Source organism: Myotis lucifugus, unplaced genomic scaffold (assembly GCF_000147115.1).
Source record: "Myotis lucifugus unplaced genomic scaffold, Myoluc2.0 scaffold_2671, whole genome shotgun sequence".
In the NCBI taxonomy this organism is placed as follows: Eukaryota; Metazoa; Chordata; class Mammalia; order Chiroptera; family Vespertilionidae; genus Myotis; species Myotis lucifugus.
The window spans coordinates 1-20,805 of record NW_005873719.1 but is presented as its reverse complement, the minus strand read 5'-3'; the positions used below and the strand labels follow the sequence as shown (position 1 = coordinate 20,805).

Sequence of the window (20,805 nt, the reverse complement as noted above, 5' to 3'; positions counted from 1 at the left end):
TCACTGTGTCACTTTTAAGCCTTACCAACCATTAAGAGGGTGAGAAATAAAGGTAATGTTAACCAATTCATTCTGGGATGTGCCCTACAGATTTCACAATCAGTACCAGGGTCAATTTGCGAACAATAGGAGTACTGTACAATGTGATATCTACAACTTTAGGGCGATGGTTCTTATACATGGAGCTTTATTTAAAGAGGCTACAAGACATTTGATATCACAACAGATGAAATGTAAAAATATGAAGATCCAGCTGTCTTTCCTTAAGCCAGATATTAGAGGGATTTCCAAAAGCATGTAGTGCGAAGTCATTCTTTTTGTTTTTTTAATCTTTAATTTCTTTATTGGTTAAGGTATTACAAATGTGTCCTCATCCCCCCATTAACCCTCCCCCCCCCGAAGCCATTCTTCTCATTAAATTTTATTGTTTGGGAAATTGTAGTTATTTTCCAGGCTTATTATTTTAAATGAATTAACAAATAATTAAACATTCACAATTTTAATTTCTAATCTGGTAACTGTCAATAGATAGAACCTATATAAAACAAAAATTTTTTGGGGGGTAATTCAATAATTTGAGAATGTAAAATAGTCCTCAGATGAAAATATTTGAGAAGCACTGCTCTCAGTAAAGAGGTGGCTCAGGGCGGAGAATGTTGGGGTTGTGAGATGACTCAGGAAAAGATAACATTTGAACAGAGTTATAAAGAATAAATAGTGGATAAAGCAAGAAAGAGTCCATAAATCCAAGCAGTTTGGTATTGTCGAAGTGTGAAGCATAAGAGGCAAGGTGACAAGAGATGAGGCCAGGAAGAAGAGAAGTCATTTCAGGAAAGTCTCTCGCGCTGTGCTAAGGAGCTCGGACTGTGTAAGCACTAGAAGGCCAACACAGGGTTTTAAGCAATGAGAGATATGGTCAGGCCATTTAGATGCTGTTGCAATGGCCTCTAAAAGGCAGACGTTTGGATAGAAAAACTTAGGAAGTAGAGTTAAGTCAGTAGACCTTGCTGATTAGGTCCATGAACTTGGGAGAAGAGGAGAATGCATTGTGCCCCTGCTTTCTGGTTTAGACACTGGTGGTAGCACCAGCCCAGAAAACTAATACGGGCATTAGAGCATGTTTTCTGAGAAAATTGTGGTTTCTGTTTTGGACAGCTTGGGTTTCAAGTGCCTGTAGGGTGAAGGTGTCCCAATCATCAGTTCATATGCAGATGTTCCTCGACTTCCAATGGGATTACCTCCTGATAAACCCATCATAAGCTGAAAATATTGTAAGTCAAAAATGCATTTAATACTACAATTGGTGAGTATGGTTGTTTACCCTCATGATCACATGGCTTACTGGAAGTTATGGCTTGCTGCCCAGCATCCCTAGAGCCTCATACTGCATATCCCTAGCCCAGGAAAAGATCAACATTCAAAATTCAAACTACGGTTTCTACTGAATATGTATCACTTTTTGCACCATTGTAAAGTAAAAACAAACAAACAAACAAACTTAAGTTGAACCATTGTAAATCTTGGACAATCCTTATTGGCCACAGCCAAGCAGAAATGTCTGGGCTGGAGATATAGACTGGAAAGTGATCAGCATATGGATGGTAATTGAAGCTATTGGGTGGGTATTATTTCCCAGAGAAATACAATGAGAGGGGACCATGAGTCAGGAGGAGAGAGCAGTATAGCATAGTGACTTAGGGCCTATGCTTTGGAATCAACCAGATTGGGTGGCATTCCAGCTCTGCCTTTCATGATCTGTGTGATCTTGTACTCATGGCTTGACGTACTGCTCAGTTTTCTCCTCTGTAAAATGAGAATGCTACCTATATAACAGGGTTGTTGGGAGGATCCCGGAAGGCATATTCCTATAAAATGCTAAACTCAATGACTGGCACTTATTAACACTCCACAAATAGTATTTTTCTATTATTATTAGTATCATGGAAACCATGAGTGAAGCGTGTTAAAAAGATGGGAATATTCTCAGTGTGAAATGCTGTGGGTCAAGTAAGGTAAAGACAGAGGAGTGTCCTTGGGTTTTGAAAACAAGTAGGTCATGGTGACTTTTCTAGTACAATTTCAGTGTATATATAATTTCTAGTATAACTTCAGTCATACAGTGAGTATAAAAACTAGATTACAGGTCTTTAAGTAATGTGCTAATGCAGGAAGTGAAGAAGTAGAGACAGAGAGAGAGAGAGACAAACATCATCTGGCGCCTGCATACCCACTACTGGGGATCAAGCTTGCAACCTGGGCATGTGCCCTGCCGGATCAGGAATCGAACCAGTGACCTCTTGGTGTATGAGTAGATGCTCAACCACTGACCACACCAGTGGGCACCTTGGAAACATTTTGACTCTTCTTTTTCTTCCACACCCCACAAACACATCCAGAATCTGACAACATCACATTACCTCTACTGCTACCACCTGAGTCCAAACCACTATCCTCTCTCTCCTGGGTTACTGCCAGAGCTTTCTAACAGATCTCTTTACTTGTATCTTTGTGTCCTCTCCGACTCTAGTCTCAACTAGAGAGATTCTTCTGACATATTAGTCAGATCCTGTTTAAACAGGGAAATGGTTCCTCTTCTCAGTCCATGTGGTATACAAAGCCCAACAGGATATGATTCCATTACGTCTTAGCTTCTGACCTTGTGTCCTACTCTTTTTCCCTTCACTTTACTCTGCCCAGACACACCCGGTTTCCCTGCTGTTCCTATAGTTCAGGCACACTACTGCCTTAGGGCTTTTTATTAGCTAATGACTCTAGACCAGTAGTCGCCAACCAGTGGTCCGAGGACCATTGGTGGTCCGTGAGGTCCGAAAGGTTGGCGACCGCTGCTCTAGACTGCTCCTCCCTGGACATTGGTATTACTAACTCACTTATCTTAAAGTCTTTGCTCTAAATGTCACCTCCTTCCATGAAGCCCACACTAACCATTCTATTTTAAATTGCAAGCTGCCCCTCCTCCCACTTCCTGATGTCGCTTACCTTGTTCTGCTTTTATTTTTTTCATACTACTTAACAGCATCTAACATACTACATATTGCAATTATTGTGTCTACTAGAGGCCGGTGCACAAAATTCATGCATGGGTAGGGTCCCTGGGCCTGGCGGGTGATCTGGCTGCCCTCCGTGGCCTTCCTTCGTTCTGTGCCGCCCCCTGGTGGTCAGCACTCATCATAGCGAGCGATCGAACTTCCGGTCTCCCCTGGAACTCCCAAGGGGACACTTTCCATATTAGCCTTTTATATAGAGAGATTTCTATATATAGATAGATTGTTCAGTGTCTAATATCCATCTTCACCACCACCCAGCAGTGAGCTCCGTAAGGGCAAGAATGTTAATCTGTTTTGTCCTCTGATGTAGTCTAGTGTATGCCCAGGACAGTATCTGGCATAAAGTGGGCACTCAATCAATATTTAAGTGAATGTAGTATTGACAGAAAGAAAGAAACCAGGAGAATGGAGGAGGCTGAAGCTGTGAAAGGGGTAATTAATAAAGCAAGATGGGTATGGGCCAGGCACACCTATAGTTGTAATGATCTGTAGTGCTAGAATGGCACTTCTCAATTAAATCACATCCTAATGAACCCATTTAGCGTTTTCCCCTAGCCCTCCCACACCCTGATCTTTGGGGGCCCCTGCACAGCACAGATGTTTTAACCATCTCAGAACGTAGTATCCAGCCTGGTCCCTGCCACTAAGTGCTCAAAAACAGGCTGTTGGGTAAATTAACAAACCAACGTTTCCGTGTTCTCAACTACTTTCGAACTCGTGGAGGTTTCATTCGCTTCCGCAGCCCTCAACCCCGGAACCGCCCACTTCCAGGGTTTATTACGTAATAGCACGTCCCGCTGGGGGAAGGGGCGGGCTGAGCAAACTCCGGACCACGTGACGATCGTGGGCGGGGCGTAAAGGCTCATATCCCAGCATCCTTTGTGAGTACTTCCTTTCCATCCTTTTCCGGCCTCCAAGATGTCGAAGAGAGGTGAGGTTTTGGCCCTGGGTGATCCTTCTCCATCTGCTGCGTGGTGGCTGCTGGCCTCGCCGGGAGCGGCGGCCATGGGCAGCTGGGGCGCTTGGCTCTCGTCCGAGCCGCAGAGGGTGAGGAGGGGCCCCGCGAGCGTCCTGGCTGGGCCCCCGAAAGAGGCGGTCGGGGGGCCCGGAGAGTTGAGCTGCGGGATTCGGACATGATGCCGGACCGCACCCCGCGCGCTCGCTGCACGCCCAGCGCTGCGGGAATGGGGTTGAATCCCGGTTGACCTAGGCCCGAGAGGGGGGGGACTTGCGCGGTCCCCCGCTTTGCAGGGAGAACGCCGTGGTGCAAAAGTCGGAGCGAGACTTGAGTCGTAAAGGTGGTTGTAATGAGTTGGCGATTTGCCCTGAGGACTGGTTGGCACATGGGAAGGGAGTGAGTGGATCCCTAGAGAGCGAGTCCGTGCATATGCGCATGAACTGAAAGCCTGAGAAAGAGGAGACTCCGAGCCATGGCCGGACGGCGAGCGCTCTCCTGTTTCACCCACAGGACGCGGTGGGTCCTCCGGGGCGAAGTTCCGGATTTCCCTGGGGCTTCCGGTAGGAGCCGTGATCAACTGTGCTGACAACACCGGTGAGACCTGCGGCTGCCCCTGCCCACCTGCCCCTTTTAAAAGCACTCGTTGGGCCTCTTGCCGATGACCCACTGAGCCGTCAAGAAAGGGCAAAGGAAAAACACCGCTTTTGGGTGAAGCGGCAGCGGGTTGTGTTGCTTTTGCTTCAATCGGTGGTGTGACAAGGTGTCCGCCTTGGGGTGGGGGTGAGTGTGGCGGGAAGTGTTGGGGGAAACGTTACCACGGCCGAGCTGCCTAATATCACTTCTGCTTACACTCAGAAGAACATCACTTCTGCTTACACTCCTTTCTAGGAGCCAAAAATCTGTATATAATCTCCGTGAAGGGGATCAAGGGACGACTGAACAGACTTCCTGCCGCCGGTGTGGGTGACATGGTGATGGCCACAGTCAAAAAAGGCAAACCGGAGCTCAGAAAGAAGGGTGAGTGAGTGACCGAGCCCTCGTTGCTTGTTGGACAGCTGGGGACTTCTCTCTTTACCGAATAATTTACCGTTTTCCAGGCCTCTTAAAACTTGATTTCCTTAGAGAGGCAATGTGAGATCAATATTCTAAGTTCTTCATTGACTTCCCATGTACACTAGGGGCTCCATCGCCCAAATATTTACTCTGCCATTTCCCCCAGCAAGTTCAGCTGGTAATTATAGGCCACCTCACCTACCTACACACATGGAAACAAAAGCCCTGAGTGTGTGACATGTAGGGTTGTCTCTTAAGGTCTTGAGTTCATTGCTGACTCCCTGGGCTACATGTGGGTATGGTGGTACTGAGTAAATACCTGTTTTTGATGCTGGTTTGGCGTTCACCCAGTTGAGATCACAGCCTTAGGACCTGACCTGTCTTCCCTTTCCTGGAACTACTGATTGCAAAGGGGATGGTGGTACTTCCTCCAGTGGGTACAGTCTGGCAATGTGCTGAGCATGTAGAGCATCGGGCATGTTCCCTAGCACTTTGTAGGTACGAGTATCACATGGTATTTCTCATTCTTTAAGACAGGTTCTTTTTTTAGATGAGATGAAACGTTTGTGGTTGCTTCTGAATCTCTTCTGATAGAAACTAAAACAGGGAGCTGCCTTTCCCAGAAGTTTTCCTGCGAGGTATATGAATTAAAGGGGATGGTCTCAGAGCACTTATGACTTGTGATGTCCTATCTGGCTTTACTGCTTCTGATACTTGGTGCGCTTTCACGGTTCAGCTCCTGATTTTCTTTTTTTTCCTCCCGTGTCAGGTGTCAGTGTGTCTCTGCCATGGGGTGCCTTGCTTTTCCTGAGAAGTCCTAGCCATCTCTTAGAAATATGACACGACTCAGACACATGTCCCAGTTACTCCTTGTAGGCCTGCATACGCCCCTCCCCACTCCCGTTTTAGCTTTTTGGTCAGAAGCCTTACTTGGTTCACTTTTACTGTCCTTTTGTGGGTTTGGTGGGCAAGGAGTAAGTAGTAGCATTGTGGTTGCGTATTGATTAATCAATGTGTGGATTGGGGTGGACAGGCTTCCCTTTTAGAACACTTGCTGGGTCTGGTGTGTGGCCTGGGGGGCTGTCAGGGAAGGGCAGAGCAATTGGCCATGGCTGTGGGTGAGATGGCAGCAGGATGTGCTGTGGGTCTCAGTCAGTATTGGGACAGACCAGAGACCACTGCATGGTTCCAAAAATAGTTGTGCATTTTCCACTCTGTGAATGTCGTCTTTGGCCCTTATTTCTGCTAACCAAATACTTCTCACCTTAGACTTAGCATGTAATGCAGAAGTGTGGAAAGGGGCTGACTGGAAGTCCAGGATCCTGGGTTAGACCTGTAGGATCACCTGTGATAATGTAAATGGTTTATAAGTAGGTCAGGGTCCAACAGGTGGTGCTCAGTAAATACTATTTGCCTGTCGCTCTGTGTATTCTTGTTAAGAACAAAAGGCTGTCTATGTTCATAGAACTTGACTCAAGAATTGTCAGGCTCCCTGACCGTGTGTGTGTGTGTCTTTATTAATTTCAGAGAGGAAGGGAGAGATACAAGCATCAATGACAAGTGATAATCATTGATCGGTTGCCTCCTGCATGCTCCCTACTGGGGATCCAGCGTGCAACCTGGGCCCTTGACCGGAATCGAACCTGAGACTTTTCCGTCCGCTGGCTGCCACTCTATCCATTGAACCAAACTGACTAGGGCACCTTACTATGTTTAAATAACTGGAATATCTTGAGAGTTACAAGGAATGCCAATGCAAATCGAATCCAGCATGCAAAAACAGATTCTGATAAAATACCAAAAATACATGGTACTTTTGCTGACAAAGAAGAAAAAAAAAAAGCCCAAACTGAAACAGACAGCAGTGACTGCAAAGAAAAAGTCTGCTCAGGGAAAACCAAATTCAGCTAATACCCAAGGAAATGCAACATCAGGTTCTCATTCGGGTCCCTGATTACCCTCCAAACTATATTTTATTTCTTAATAATTTAGCAAAAGAGACTAATGAGATGTTATCTATGCTGTTTAATTGGTTACCTGGTTTCAAGGAAGTATGTTTGGTGCCTGAGAGGCATGGCATTGCATTTGTTGAATTTGGAAACGACAGGCTGGTGCTTCCAAGGATTTCATTACGATCATGCTGTCCTGTGCCATGAAGAGCGCCTATGCTGAGAAATAACATTTGGGATAGTTGTCGTTAAAGGATTTGGTGTAATATACCATTTGGTCAGGCCATTTTAATAGTTGGGGGGTGGGGTAGTGATAATGAACTTTTTGTGCAGGTTTTTTAAAAAAATTACCTAGACTTTCTCTAGCCTTGGTGAACTATGAAATATGAAGGCCTCATTTTTGTACAATAAACTTACGAGTAAGTATAGGAAGTGTTTGGCAAGCTTCCTGCATACATCTGTCCAAGTGGGAAATGTTGGGGAACCAGACGATGTGTAAACTGCTTTCTTATGGTGGCACTGGGACCTGACCTGATGGATTAATGACTGCTGCCTTTTTCCTCCTCAGTACATCCAGCGGTGGTAATTCGACAACGAAAGTCATACCGGAGAAAAGATGGCGTGTTTCTGTATTTTGAGGATAATGCGGGGGTCATAGTAAACAATAAAGGGGAAATGAAAGGTAAGAAAGGACCACCTTGTTCCTTGGATCTTTGAGATTGGGTGATTTCATTCTTGGGTCTAGGAGTACAGGCAAAGGAGGGACCCTCTGATCTTACCGACACCTTTCTTCTTTCATGCAGGTTCGGCCATCACAGGACCAGTTGCAAAAGAGTGTGCAGACTTGTGGCCCAGGATTGCATCCAATGCTGGCAGCATTGCATGATTCTCTGGTGTGTTTGTAAAGGAAAAACCCATTAAAAATTGATGACATGAAATACTTGCCTTCTGTTCATTTCTACATGGCACTCTTCTTGACAGCATGTAACTCTCCCCTCCTTTGTAAAACAGAAACTGCTCCACAAACTTTCCGTGGATGTATGTTAAAAAAAAAAAAAAAAAGATAGTCTTTGCACTGTGGTGAGTGTACAGAACTTTTGCAACATCCCAATTTCTGCTATTAAAAAAAACACTAGATATTTGGGTTTGGAGTCTGTAAATAAGTGGCAGGTACTGCTTGATGATAGGATACCCCAGAAAACTGCTGTGCAGTGAGAAAGATATTTAAGACTGAGAAAGATATTTAAGACTAGAGGCCTGATGCCCGAAATTTGAGCAAGAGTAGGCCTTCCTTCCCTCTGGCACCTGGGACCAGCAGGAAGCTGGCTTCGTCCTATGTCCTTCCGGATGCCTGGTCTAATTAGCATATTATGCTTTTATTATTATAGATAGGTAGAGTGACCGCTCAGATCCTAGACATGCTTATGGAGTCCAAGGGGTGATGTCAGTAGGAACCATGTACACACTTTTAATATGCACACTTGCATTGACAGGTTTTCTTGGAGATTTGCATGTAAACCAGTATATTTGTAAAGCCTAACATGGTAAATGCCATGCCTCTTGTGGTAGATGATTAATATCTGCAGCAGTTTTTGCCATAACATCTTTTTTTAACATCTTTATTGATATCAGAGAGGAAGGGAGAGAAACATCAATGATGGGAATCATTGATCAGCTACCTCCTGCACACCCTCTACTGGGGATCAAGCCCACAACCCAGCATGTGCCCTTGACTGGGATCAAACCTGGGACCTTTCAGTCTGCAGGCTAACGCTCTATCCACTGAGCAAACCAGCTAGGGCTGCCCTGTTTTGACAGGATGGCCATATATATGCCAACCTCTGTTTTGAGAATAAAAGGAGAGGATATAATTGTCAGCACAATAGGCATAAATCCTGGCAAGTTGTGCCTGAAGGTATTGACTTTTATTGTAGCTTTTCTTTCCAAACTGAATTAGGTGACATACTTAGGGTATGGGGAAAGAACACTTTGCCGGTTTGGATTAATAATGCAGCCTCATATATCTAGTACATGAAAATACTCTGCCTTAAATGTTACCTGTAAGTTGGGTATAATGTAAGGCTGAAGCTTAGAGTACATGAAGACCCGGCCTAGCTCCGTCACTTGAGATGATCTACCTTTTGTCCAAGTTGAGGGATGGAATATACCAGGACTACAGAGCAGTGATTTTCAACTGGAGGAATTTTTTTTTAATGTGGCCAGGCCATATCCCAGACCAATTAAGTCAGACTGGAGGTAGTGTAGCCAAGACTAAGAACCAGTGCTCTGTTTAGACTGAGCCTTGGTTTCAGGAATATTGAAGTCTCTAAAATAGACTTTCTGCCAGAACCGGTTTGGCTGGGTGGATAGAGCGTCGGCCTGCGGACTCAAGGGTCCTGGGTTTGATTCCGGTCAAGGGCATGTACCTTGGTTGCGGGCACATCCCCAGTGGGGGGCGTGCAGGAGGCAGCTGATCAATGTTTCTCTCTCATTGATGTTTCTGGCTCTCTATCCCTCTCCCTTCCTCTCTGTAAAAAATCAATAAAATATATTTAAAAAATAAAAATAAAATAAAATAGACTTTCTGCTACTGCATTCTCCAGCCTGGTGAACTTCAAATCTGTGACAAGCCCCAGGTCCTTTATTGAAAAAGAACCCTGCTGCAGGCATGGCTCAGTGGTTGAGTGTGGACCTATGAACCAGGAGGTCACGGTTTGAATCCTGATCAGGGCACATGCCCAGATTATGGGCTTGATCCCCAGTGTGGGTATGCAGGAGGTAGCCGATCAATGATTTTCATCACTGATGCTTCCATCTCTCTCCCTCTCTGAAACAGTAAAGATATATCTATTAAAAAATATGTTAATAGTAAAATAATCCCTCCTTGAGCCTGTAAAGGCTGAATAGCACCTCAGAGCTGGTGTGAGCAGTCTGTATAGGGTGCTTTGATATATAAGCACCCTATATGGATTTAAGGGGAAAATTTGGGAAGTAAAAAGTATCTGAAGCCATAACTAAAGAAAATCATTGTTTAGGTTTTGCTCTATCCTATCATATACATTAAGTTAGCCAGAGGGAAAAGTATGGCAATATGTCAACCTGTTTTTTTAGGGGGGTTGACAGGAAGAGAAATACTGATGGGAAGAATTGGGTGGGGAGGGAGGAAGTGCTTTAAGTGCACTTACTGGAAGTCAGGAGACTGAATTCTGGTTCTGGATCCACCAGCAAATGAATTTAGCTTCAACTTCCAATTCTGTAAAATGAGAGTTGGAAGTAGATGCTATTTGAACTCTTTCTGATCCATCTGGGCACAAGATTTTCAACAGAACTGAGTTGGGAAAATGCATATAAGGTGGGAACAGAGAACCTTGTTCTTAAAGGAAAGCGGGAAGCAAGGCCCGCATTCAGTAATCCCTTCTCCCCTTCAGTCTCGTGCATGGCCTCCTGCTCATCCCGCTGGGCCAAGCAAGCAACTTCCCCCACAGCTTTAAGCGCCCACCAGGTTGGATGGGACAATAGGCTTTGTGTCGCAGGCGTCCTGTCCTGAGACCACGTAACAATGCGCGGGGGAGCGCTCTGTCTGGGGCCTCCCACTCCCACCAGAGGGGTCCTTGGACGGCGGTCGGGATGGTGCACTTGCGCGAGTATCCTCTGCGGCTGCAGAAGGGCTTCATCTTGGATGGGGTGGCCCTGAGCACCATGGCCCGCAACTATGAGCACTTGAAGCCCAAGGTCTGGTCTGCGATTCCGCCTTACAATGCGCAGCAGGACTACCACGCCCGTCGGTACTTCAGGAGCCGTGTGGTTCCGCCCATTTTGCAGAAAACCGGCCAGGTATAGGCACTCCCCAAAGCACCCCACTGTTTGCCTGCAGAGGTTGTCCCTGGTGGCGGACTGATTTCCCAAATCCTGGCGTCTCACTCCAGCACCCTCCCACCAGGGAGGTTCCCCCCTCTTCCCCCCCTCTCCCCCCACGCCCCACCACACACACACCTCAGTTTTCTTCATGAACACACGGACCTGGCCCAGGTGATGACAGGCATTGAGCGTGAGCTCCCTGGGCTCACAGAATCACCTTCTATCCCTGACCTTGAGAATGATCTCATTTTGGGTTTCTGCAAGCCTGGGGAACCTGGCTCCAAGTCCGCTTCTCCCAAACCGATTTCATTGTCCTTTTTGACGTCATGGACCCGCTCTTTGGGGTGACCTCACACTACAAATTCTCTAAAAGCTCGAAAATCTGTGACCTCAGTGAACAAGACAAAGACCCACCAAGTGCCACACCCTCTGTTCGGTGACGTCATAGTTACAGTGGGGCTCACTCCGAGGAACCTCTAGCTGAAACCTCCCAACCCTCCTTGGATCTCCCTTCTCCCCAGGCCTTTCCGGGGAGAAAGGGCGGGGTTTGCCCCTCCCCAGCAGACTACTTCCCTGGGGTCAAAGATTCTGAGGCTATTTGCTAATGGTTCCATTCATTTTTTAAAAATATATTTTTCTTGATTTTAGAGAGAGGACAGGAGAGGCATAGAGAGTTAGAAACATCGCTGAGAGAGAAACATTGATTGCCCTACTTGGGGTCGAGCCCGCAATTCCGACATATGCCCTGATCCGGAATTGAACTGTGACCTCCTGGTTCATGTGCCCACACTCCACTACTGAGCACACTGATTGGGCTGGTTCCATTCTTTTCACCCCTTTTGCCTCCAATATTGGTGCCTATATGTCACAGTAGTATGAATACGACTTAATGGGGGTTATTCCATGAACAAATCTAGGGTTTTTTTTTTTTTAATCCCAAGTGTGTGTGCACGTGCATGTTTAGTACAAGTATATATGGACACACATCTGTGCATGCCATGTTTGAGTGTGTACTTGCTGTTTACTCATATAGCTTTTATGACAGAAGGAGCTGTCATATGGGGAGGCCTTTGAAAAGAATATGGCTTACACCCTTTTGAAATTTTCTGTTCCGTTTTGTAAGTAGCTTAATTGTCATAACCACCATTTGTGGTAGGTATTATTTTCATTTAAATGAAGATAAGGTTTAAAAAAAAAGATAAGGCTTATTGAACCTTTACTGTGCCAGGCCCTTTATTTGAAACATCTCACTTAAATCTCACAGCAACCCTCCTTTTACTGATTGAGGACACCGAGGTCCAGAAAAGCTGTGTCATTGGCCTAGGTCACACAGCTTGTTAGTGGCGGAGCTGGAATTGGAAACTGTCTGGCAGCAGACACTGAGCCCCCTAAGGGTCAAGCTACACAGCCTCTCCCTGAGAGGCAATAGAGATCATAAGGATATTTAATTTTTCTGGCCCTCTTACCCCTGGCTGTGACCTCTACCCCCTCCCCACAAGCCACAGGGGAGTCCGCATTGTGCATGTCTCAGCATGGTGGCTGACAGTCCTTTTTTTTTTCCTAACCGTCTTCTGTATTCTCTCCTCACTCTCAGGATCGTGGAGGTACAGGAAGGGACGGCTGGGTGGTGGATTATTTCCACATCTTCGGGGAAGAACAGAAATACATCAACAGGAGAAACTGGGCAGGGGCAGGCAAGTGTCCCACCTAGGAAGCGTGGTGTGCATCCCACAGTTCAGAGAGAGAAAGTGGGTGCAGAGAGACCTGTTTGGGGAGAAGAGGGCCAGGAACTGCATCCTCCAGCTTTTCTTCTTAGACAAGAGCAGAAGCTGAAACAGTACTCCCCATAGGTAGTTATTGAGCACCTACTGCATGCCGGGTGCTTTTTACCCTCACACCACCCCCATGTTACAACCTGGGAAACTAGGACCGAGGGAGTTAAAGTGATTTGCTCAGAAGAGCTGAGCAAGGATTGGGATTCCACTTTTCTAACTCTAAAACCTTTATCCCTCTCATTGCTCCTGGGAAGGCTGTCTCCTGATTATTTTACAGGCACAGTTAAGAAGCAACAGGAATGGGAGAGTTGAGAGAGATTTTTCTGACAGGGTAAACACTCCTCCCACCCCAATCCCACCACCCTGTAGCCACGCTCTATAGTCACATGACCCTCTGTAACATTCGGCCACACTGAGCACATCAGTGTTCTCCAGATGGGTCAGAGGCAAGGATGGAATTTTCTCAGTTCTAGGAGCAAGGCAAGTTTGGCCAAGCCCAGAAATGTCTGACCCTCATACACCATTCATACTCCTCCTGCACGCTACTCATACTCCTCCTGGTATGAGGTTGGGTTTCTAGGTAGCCATCTGTTTCCTTGACTTCACCAACCCTTGGCTTTTCGGTAAAGAGGCTTGAGACATTTGAGAATTGAAGGCTCCGCTAGACATGGGGAGCACAGCAGCTGTAGCTGGGTTGGTTTCCTAATACCAGTGGAAGTGGAGAAAGCAAGAGGGGGCTGCCTGCAGGCTCAGGCCTCTCTCTCCACCCGCCAGGGCATTCCTTCCAGCAGGTGATCGGCCATGACTACTACAATGCTGATGTGAAAGCGATCAGGGGGTACAACGGGCGGTTTGGCTACCGCAGAAACACCCCAGCCCTCCGCCAGTGCCCATCTGTCTTCGGAGAGGTCACCCGACTCCCTCTCTTCTAACAGCAGCTCTTCCTTTCATACCCCTTGAACTGAGTTTCTATGACAGGTGCTTAGATGAACTCCCAATACCATTTTCGATAAACATTGTTTTTAATCTGTGCCTCCAAGTGTGCTGTTTCTTCCCTGAGTTTGGGGGCGGGGGGGGACTAGTTTCTCTAGTCTCAGCTTTTCTCCCCAGTGGAGAGGAGGTGAGAGGAGAAAGTGCATCTCAGGCTTGTGCCTGTACACTCCATGCCAACCAGTGCCAGGCTTGCGAGGCCTCAGTCCTCCCTTGCCAGTGTGATAAGGAGGCACCACACGGCCTAGCCCTCAACAATTCTCCCCCAGACATCTGCAGGGCTAGGTCAGAGCTGGCTACTGTTTCCACCACGAATGGAGCGAGCAGGGTGGCCACAGCAAACGAAGGGAAAGGAAATGGGGAAGCTGGCACATTCCGAAGGTTCGGTGCAGGGTGGCCGATGGAATTTCGGTTTGATTGTTTCTACTTAACCTCCATAAAGTAGATCTGATTTAAGGCAGTCGGCGCTGTGTCGAGGTTTGAGGAGAATGCGTGTTTTTTTTTTTTTTTATAAATCCTTAATTTTGTTTTGTTTAAAGTATTACATATGTCTCATTTTCCCCCGATTGACTATTCACCCTCCCGCGTCCCCCGCCCCCCCCCCCCCTGCCCCGAGAGTGCGGGTTTGAAAAGCCGTTTGGAAAACCGGGGCGTATGGGGGAGGTGCCGGGCGAGGAGACCGGAGCTGGTCCACGCTGGGGGGTCCACGCTGGGGCCTCCCCGCGAGACACCGATGGAAGCCCCGAGAGGGACGCCGCGGCGCGCTGCCATGACAACCGAACCGCTGGGCGAGGCCTACTAGCCACGTAACTGACTACAGCAGCGGCGTCTGAACACACCCATGGCGATGGCAGACGTGGTGCCAACCCGAGGGCCCAAAACGAGGCCGCGGACGCCGCGACCTGAGGGCCTCGAACTGCAACACCACACGTGACGCTCCTGCTACGTAGCGTCACAGAGTAATCAACGTCATCACCCCGCGACGCCGTCGCCGTATTGGAACGCCCTCCCGGAAGTAGAATGTAGATCCGGCTGTGAGAGCGGCCGCCGGTGGCCCCCGAGAGCAGACCGGGGGCGGTCGCACCTGAACTATTTCTCTACGTTTCCTCTCGCTCCTTCCTGAGTCTTCCAGGTCCACGGAGTGAGGACACGTCTCCACCATCATGGGGGGCGGAGACCTGGTAAGTGAGGGAGGCCTCGGCCGGAGGACTGAGGCTGGAGACAGGGTTGGGCTCGGGACGGAATTGGTGGGCGTGGGTAACCGTGGCAACGCAGCCTCGCTTTCGCGGGGGTGAAGTTGCGGGGGTGGGGGGGGGGGGATGCCGTAGCCCTGAAGAGGGGGCGGATCGCTAAGGCCACGGAAGGACTGAGCGGAGACCTGGGGAGGTGGGCCAGGTGTGTCCCCAATGGTGGCAGGTGTTGTTTGTGTGTGTGTTAGGGGGGGCCCTCGGCTGGAAACTCCAGGGGAAGGCCCGGGGGCCAGGGTTGAAATCATGGGTAGGAAAGGAGGCAGGTCTCGAGGACGGGTCCCGCAGGCATTATTTTGTATATCTTGTCTGGGGACACATCTGTCTTTCTCAGCTAGGAGTTCAGAGCGACGTCCTGGGCTGTAGTGGGCGTGGTTTATGCCCATTCTTTCCCTTGAGCCATGTCCTGGGGTCCATTTTAAGCCTGAAAGGATGTTCACGTCCACCTTTTCCGTTTCCCCTTCAGTGCTGCATTCTTATCTATAGTGTCAGAGTTTTCTCCTGAATTTATAGCACTTAATATACGTTAAGTGGCCATTGCTCTTAAGCAGAATAGTTCATTTGTAGAGGGCTGAGGCCCTAAATTGGCCAGTGACCCACAATAGCATGGTGCAACATCAGAAGAATGCTAACCTCTTGGAAGTTTAGCTAATCGAATCAGCACATCAATTAAGTCACCTGTCCAGTAGTTGTTAGAGTTTGTCGGATGTTACTGAGTTCCAATACTCCATCAAGGTTCCTCGAATTTGGTGTGTTTTTCGGAAAACTGCATTTAAAGACAGGAAAGCTCGTTTTCTTTTTAATGGAAAATGCAAATTTAAAAAAAATTGTTGAAACTATTACATATGTCCTCCTTCCCCCCCCCCCCATTAACTCCCTTCAGCCCCCGCCACCCCAGGCTCTCACCACCTAATTGTATGTGGAACAGGAAAGCTCTAATCCAGAGTTTCCCAGCCTCAGTGCTGTTGACATTCAAGGCTGGATAGTTCTTTGTTGTGTGTGTGTGTGTTCTGTGCATTGTAGTATGTTTACCAGCATCCCTGGCTTCTAGCCACTAGTAACACCCTTTTCCCCGAATTGTGCAACCAAACATGTCTCTAGACATTGCCTCCCCATCAGCTTGCACTCCAGCTCCAGCCACAGTGAACTGTTTGTGCTATATTCTTTCTCACCACTGTGCCTTCACCTGTGTGCGCTATTCTGTTTGGAAATCCTACCCCTGCCTCCCCTCTTTCTACATTATCAGGTTAATTTATAATTGTTCTGAGATGTCATTTCTTCCAGGAAACTCTCCCTGATTGGGAAAGCTGGGCCAGAGCAGTGGCTCTTGGGGAGGATGGAGAGGAGAAGGGTGAAGGGTGGGGGGAGATGAGAACCAAGGGGAGATTCCTGGGAAGGAAGGTTGGAAGAGGTACTAGATGGGGTTGTAAACCATGCAAGTGTGAGGCAGGTTAAGTGAGCCTAAGGGAAAAAGGCTGTGTTCATAACAATGAATGTTGCTTTACAGAGCCTATACCTTTCCATCTCCTTGCCCCATTCCTCCTGTATTGTCATCACCAACCCTCACTTCAGACATAGCCAATGGAAGTCACACTTATATGCATTTCAGGCTAGAAGTGTTAGAAGGGAATTCAGGAAGGGCCTTTTGTATCCTGAAGCTTTATGCACTTGACCAAAAACCCCCTGGTGTGTGAGAGATTGTGGGTGCCAACCTTGTCATTGTTAAAGACAGTCTTGACCTTACATAGCGCCTGCCTTGGTGTGATTAGGGTACAGAGGGGTGGGTGAGGCAGGGCCAGTTATATTTACCACCCATACACTCCCTGAATTGTTTCTCCCTCCTTTCAATTACCACAGAACCTGAAGAAGAGCTGGCACCCGCAGACACTCCGCAATGTGGAGAAAGTGTGGAAGGCTGAGCAGAAGCATGAGGCTGAGCGGAAGAAGATCGAGGAGCTTCAGCGGGAGTTGCGGGAGGAGAGGGCCAGGGAGGAGATGCAGCGCTACGCGGAGGATGTTGGCGCTGTCAAGTAAGCCAGGGGCTGAGGGTGTCCTGGTGTGTAGGGAACTGCAGGACCGGCCCACAGGTGCAGCATCCAGCTGTTGCACAGTAGCTGGTTAAAAGCAGGGGTTTTGGAGTCAGACTGACCTGGCTTCTGAGGCTGGCTTTGCATGGACGAGCCTCACCATGTAATTGGGGGCAAGTTTGGGAGCCTTGGTTACCTCACTAGACCCAGAGAGTGAGCGTTCCCAGTTTCTAAGGTTTGTGGAGGATGGACTGAGATAACATGTAGAGGGCTTGGTGTAGGCCAAGCTCATGGTAGGTGATTGGCAAATAACCACAGCTGAGGGTGATTGCTACTACCTGCCTCTGGTGTGTGTCAAGGCCTCGTTCCTGCTTTTGTTTGTTTACGTATTGCAGGCTCGTTTTAGGGGGGCAGTGAGGTCTCATGGAAGGAGGTGGATAGTGTGTCTGTCAGTGAAAGCTGTGTGACTGTGGACAGTCCCACTCGATGTTACCCTACTTGTTTCCTCTCGTGTAATAGAGGATAGGAGTAGCAGATAATAATTACCCATCTTGTGAAAGGAGGTGGGAGTAAATGTGTTCTGAGAAAAATTAAAATAATGAAATATGCAGGGCATTTCTAAATCAGAATTGAATAAAAGCTACAGGAGACTAAACTTGAGTAATCTATCATTTTTCTCTCTTTTTTTTTAAAGTATATTTTTATTGATTTCAAGAGGAAGTGAGAGGGGGAGAGAGAGAAACATCAATGATGAGAGAGAATCATTGATTGGCTGCCTCCTGCACGCCCCCTACTGGAGATCGATCCTGCAACCAGGGCATGTGCCCCTGACCGGAATCGAACTCAGGACTCTTCCGTCCGCAGGCTCGCGCTCTATCCACTGAGCCAAACCGGCTAGGGCCATCTATCATTTTTCTTGTTTATGTCCTCGTGGGCACGTCTCCTGGGTATTGTGTAGCATGTGTCCCCCCATTGGATACACAGGGCTTTTCCTTAATAATTTCATGACAGGAGGATTTGTGACATTCAAGGTTGTGTGCATGTGAGACTTAGTTTCAGTTCATGGAAATGGAATTATGAAACTGGTCAGGCATTAATTATTCTTATTAGCCCGGCTGGAGTGGCTCAGTGGTTGAGCGTTGACCTATGAACTAGGAGGTCCATAGTTCAGTTCTAGTATATTAAAAAAGTATATTTAAAAAAAAATGTCCGGCCCTAGCTGGTTTAGCTCAGTGGATAGAGCATTGGTCTGTGGACTGAAGAGTCCTGGGTTTGATTCTAGTCAAGGGCATATGCCCTGGTTCTGGGCTCGATCCCGGTGTGGGGCATGCAGGAGACAGCCAATCAATGATTCTCTCTCATCATTGATGTTTCTCTCTCTCTTTCCCCTCTCTGAAATCAATAAAAATATATTTAAAATAAAAAATTAAATGTCCAAAGGCTGTGGCCAGTGTGGTTCAGTTGGTTGAGCGTTGTCCATGCACCAAAAGGTTACTGGTTTGATTCTGGTCAGGGCACATGCCTAGGTTGTGGGCTCGATCCCCAGTAGGGAGCATGCAGGAGGCAACCTATCAATGCTTCACTCTTGCATTGATGTTTCTCTCTCTCCCTCTCCCTTTCTCTCTCTCAGAAATCAGTAAAAATAATATTTTTTAAAATGTCCAAGGATGTAACCAAGAAGACGTTCTTTATGCTCATAGTTGTTATATAATCTTAAACAAAAACAAACACACAAAATAATCATATTTAAAAAACAGTTAATTTAATGTTATAGATAATGCTGTTTTGATGAAAAAACATTGCTGCTTGCAGTGTGAATGGGGTATTAGCTGCTTCAACATAAGCTTTTATGAATTCAGCGTGCCTTTATTGTCTGTTGTATGAGGGTTCAGTTTTCTCACCACTTTTTTCTCTCAGAACTATAGGGAGATATTTGTTTGGCATGATACTGTGACATAATTGCCCCCCTCTTTTGGCGTGAAAGCATAATTTTGTGATCAGGTTATCTCTGGTGTTTTTTCACCGTCTCCATAAATGTAGTGTCACTGCTTGTGCCAATATGACAATGAGCACCAAAACACACAGTGAACACAACTGCATATGTGGTCACTGAAATTGGTCTTGGTAATGAGATTATCAGAATATGCTTATTGTTTCAGATTATTCTAGAAATGAAAGGATAATATAAAAGCTTTGTAGAAGCCGTGGGCAAAAGATCTGTGCCCCAGGTTGAGGAACATAGTTTTTCCTCATAAATTGCTTTAGGTGGTGAAAGTGATCTTCGCTAAGTGGTAAGTTTCATGCTGGCAGGCACCATTTCTCCCTGTGTGCCATGGGGAGTACTGTATTTAGCCCATCCTAGGTGCCTGTAGAATGAGTCCTGCTCTGACCAGCTATGATTATCTATTCTTTGTGTTCAGGTTTTGTGTGTAGGTGTCTACATTTTCTTTTCTATTTTTTTCTTGATCTAGGAAGAAAGAAGAAAAATTGGACTGGATGTACCAGGGTCCTGGTGGGATGGTGAACCGTGATGAGTACTTGCTGGGGCGCCCCATTGACAAATACGTTTTTGAGAAGATGGAGGAGAAGGAGGCAGGCTGTTCTTCTGAGACAGGACTCCTCCCAGGCTCTATCTTTGCCCCTTCGGGTGCCAATTCCCTCCTTGACATGGCCAGCAAGATCCGGGAGGACCCACTCTTCATCATCAGGTACTGAGGAGGGGCTGGGAGGGGTTTTGTTACAGAGATGCTTAGTAGAAGTGTTATTTAGCTTCTCACGTCACAGCTGGTTTCCTCTTAGCTTTTATATATCATGGAAAAGAATTTGTCTCCATTTGGGCTGCTTGATGTTGGGACGGAGGCTCCATTATGGGCGCCTGGTATAGGCCACATGGGAAGAGATTAGCAAGTGGACCAGACCAGACTAAACCAGACCAGATTTATTCATTTACTGTTGTCCCTTAATAAAAAATGCGAGGTAGAAGCAAGGTGAGGAAGACGGGCAGCTTCTTGGGAATTTGGAGATACGCGGCCATCAATTGACACACAGGCTGACCCCGTTTACCGGACTATTTGGGAAGCCTTGAGGGTGAAGCCTAACAAGAAACACACCAGCTCTCTTGCACCACAGGGAACAGTGTGGACTTTCCTCACAATATTCAGTCCCTTATGCAGATTTGGGGAAGGTTTCTGGCTTTCAAAACCTTCATGTAGATTTCAACCTAGGACCTGCCTACATGCCTTTCGAAAAAAGATTGCTACATAGAATTGTGGAGAGTGGAATGAGTGACTTAATCTCCTTCCTAAAATAAGTTGTTATGATTTTTATAATTTTCTCTCTTTAGGAAGAAGGAAGAAGAGAAAAAAAGAGAGGTATTGAATAATCCTGTGAAAATGAAGAAAATCAAAGAATTGGTAAGTAGTGTATCAAATGAGCACCAGGAGTATCTTTTAGCTACTTTAACATGAGAACTTCACTCCATTTACTCTTACCTTACGAGAAGGAAAACTGGCTTTAAAAATTTTTGTCTTTTAGAGACCTTTCCTGGTGATTTTATGCAATCTTAATTTATCAAGCTTAATTAAGCTTGATTTTCTGTTTTATGTCTTTTGGTTGGGAAAGTACCATGTGATGGCATGGTTCCAGAAAAAGAGGGGTATGGGTTATGCCTGTGGAAAGCATGATCATCCAGTGTGTTCAGGAGAGCAGGTGGCAGACTTTCTAGGGTCCATGCAGCATTCACATGACATATTATGTGATTATTTCTTGGATCAGTTGGCAAGGAAAATGTAAAGATTGATCTTTCCGTTCCCACATGCTTTCAGTGAAGTTGGAATTCTTTTGACAGATGGATGTGCTAGGCAGTGGTTCCAGGGACTGGTTA

General features: G+C 46.8%; 3 protein-coding genes and 1 non-coding gene across 4 annotated transcripts; all 4 read left to right on the top strand.

The window, feature by feature from the left end:
- Positions 1–3,911: 3,911 nt before the first annotated feature.
- LOC102430942 (60S ribosomal protein L23) lies at positions 3,912–7,963 on the top strand. Its single transcript, XM_006108564.3, has 5 exons — positions 3,912–3,996; positions 4,534–4,617; positions 4,912–5,040; positions 7,594–7,707; positions 7,829–7,963. The coding sequence occupies exons 1-5, from the start codon at positions 3,984–3,986 to the stop codon at positions 7,909–7,911; spliced, it is 423 nt and encodes a 140-aa protein (XP_006108626.1). The 5' UTR covers positions 3,912–3,983; the 3' UTR covers positions 7,912–7,963.
- Positions 4,648–4,784, top strand: LOC111824592. The gene has a single exon (XR_002827701.1). It is a non-coding gene; the product is annotated as a small nucleolar RNA SNORA21 (small nucleolar RNA).
- Positions 7,964–10,652: 2,689 nt separating the features above from the next.
- Positions 10,653–13,590, top strand: LOC102430614 (uncharacterized protein C17orf98-like). Its single transcript, XM_006108563.1, has 3 exons — positions 10,653–10,859; positions 12,478–12,577; positions 13,433–13,590. The coding sequence occupies exons 1-3, from the start codon at positions 10,653–10,655 to the stop codon at positions 13,588–13,590; spliced, it is 465 nt and encodes a 154-aa protein (XP_006108625.1).
- Positions 13,591–14,639: 1,049 nt separating this feature from the next.
- On the top strand, positions 14,640–20,452 carry LOC102431258 (pre-mRNA-splicing factor CWC25 homolog). Its single transcript, XM_006108565.3, has 4 exons — positions 14,640–14,829; positions 16,753–16,925; positions 19,394–19,630; positions 20,266–20,452. The coding sequence occupies exons 1-4, from the start codon at positions 14,812–14,814 to the stop codon at positions 20,387–20,389; spliced, it is 552 nt and encodes a 183-aa protein (XP_006108627.2). The 5' UTR covers positions 14,640–14,811; the 3' UTR covers positions 20,390–20,452.
- The last annotated feature ends 353 nt before the right edge of the window (positions 20,453–20,805 follow it).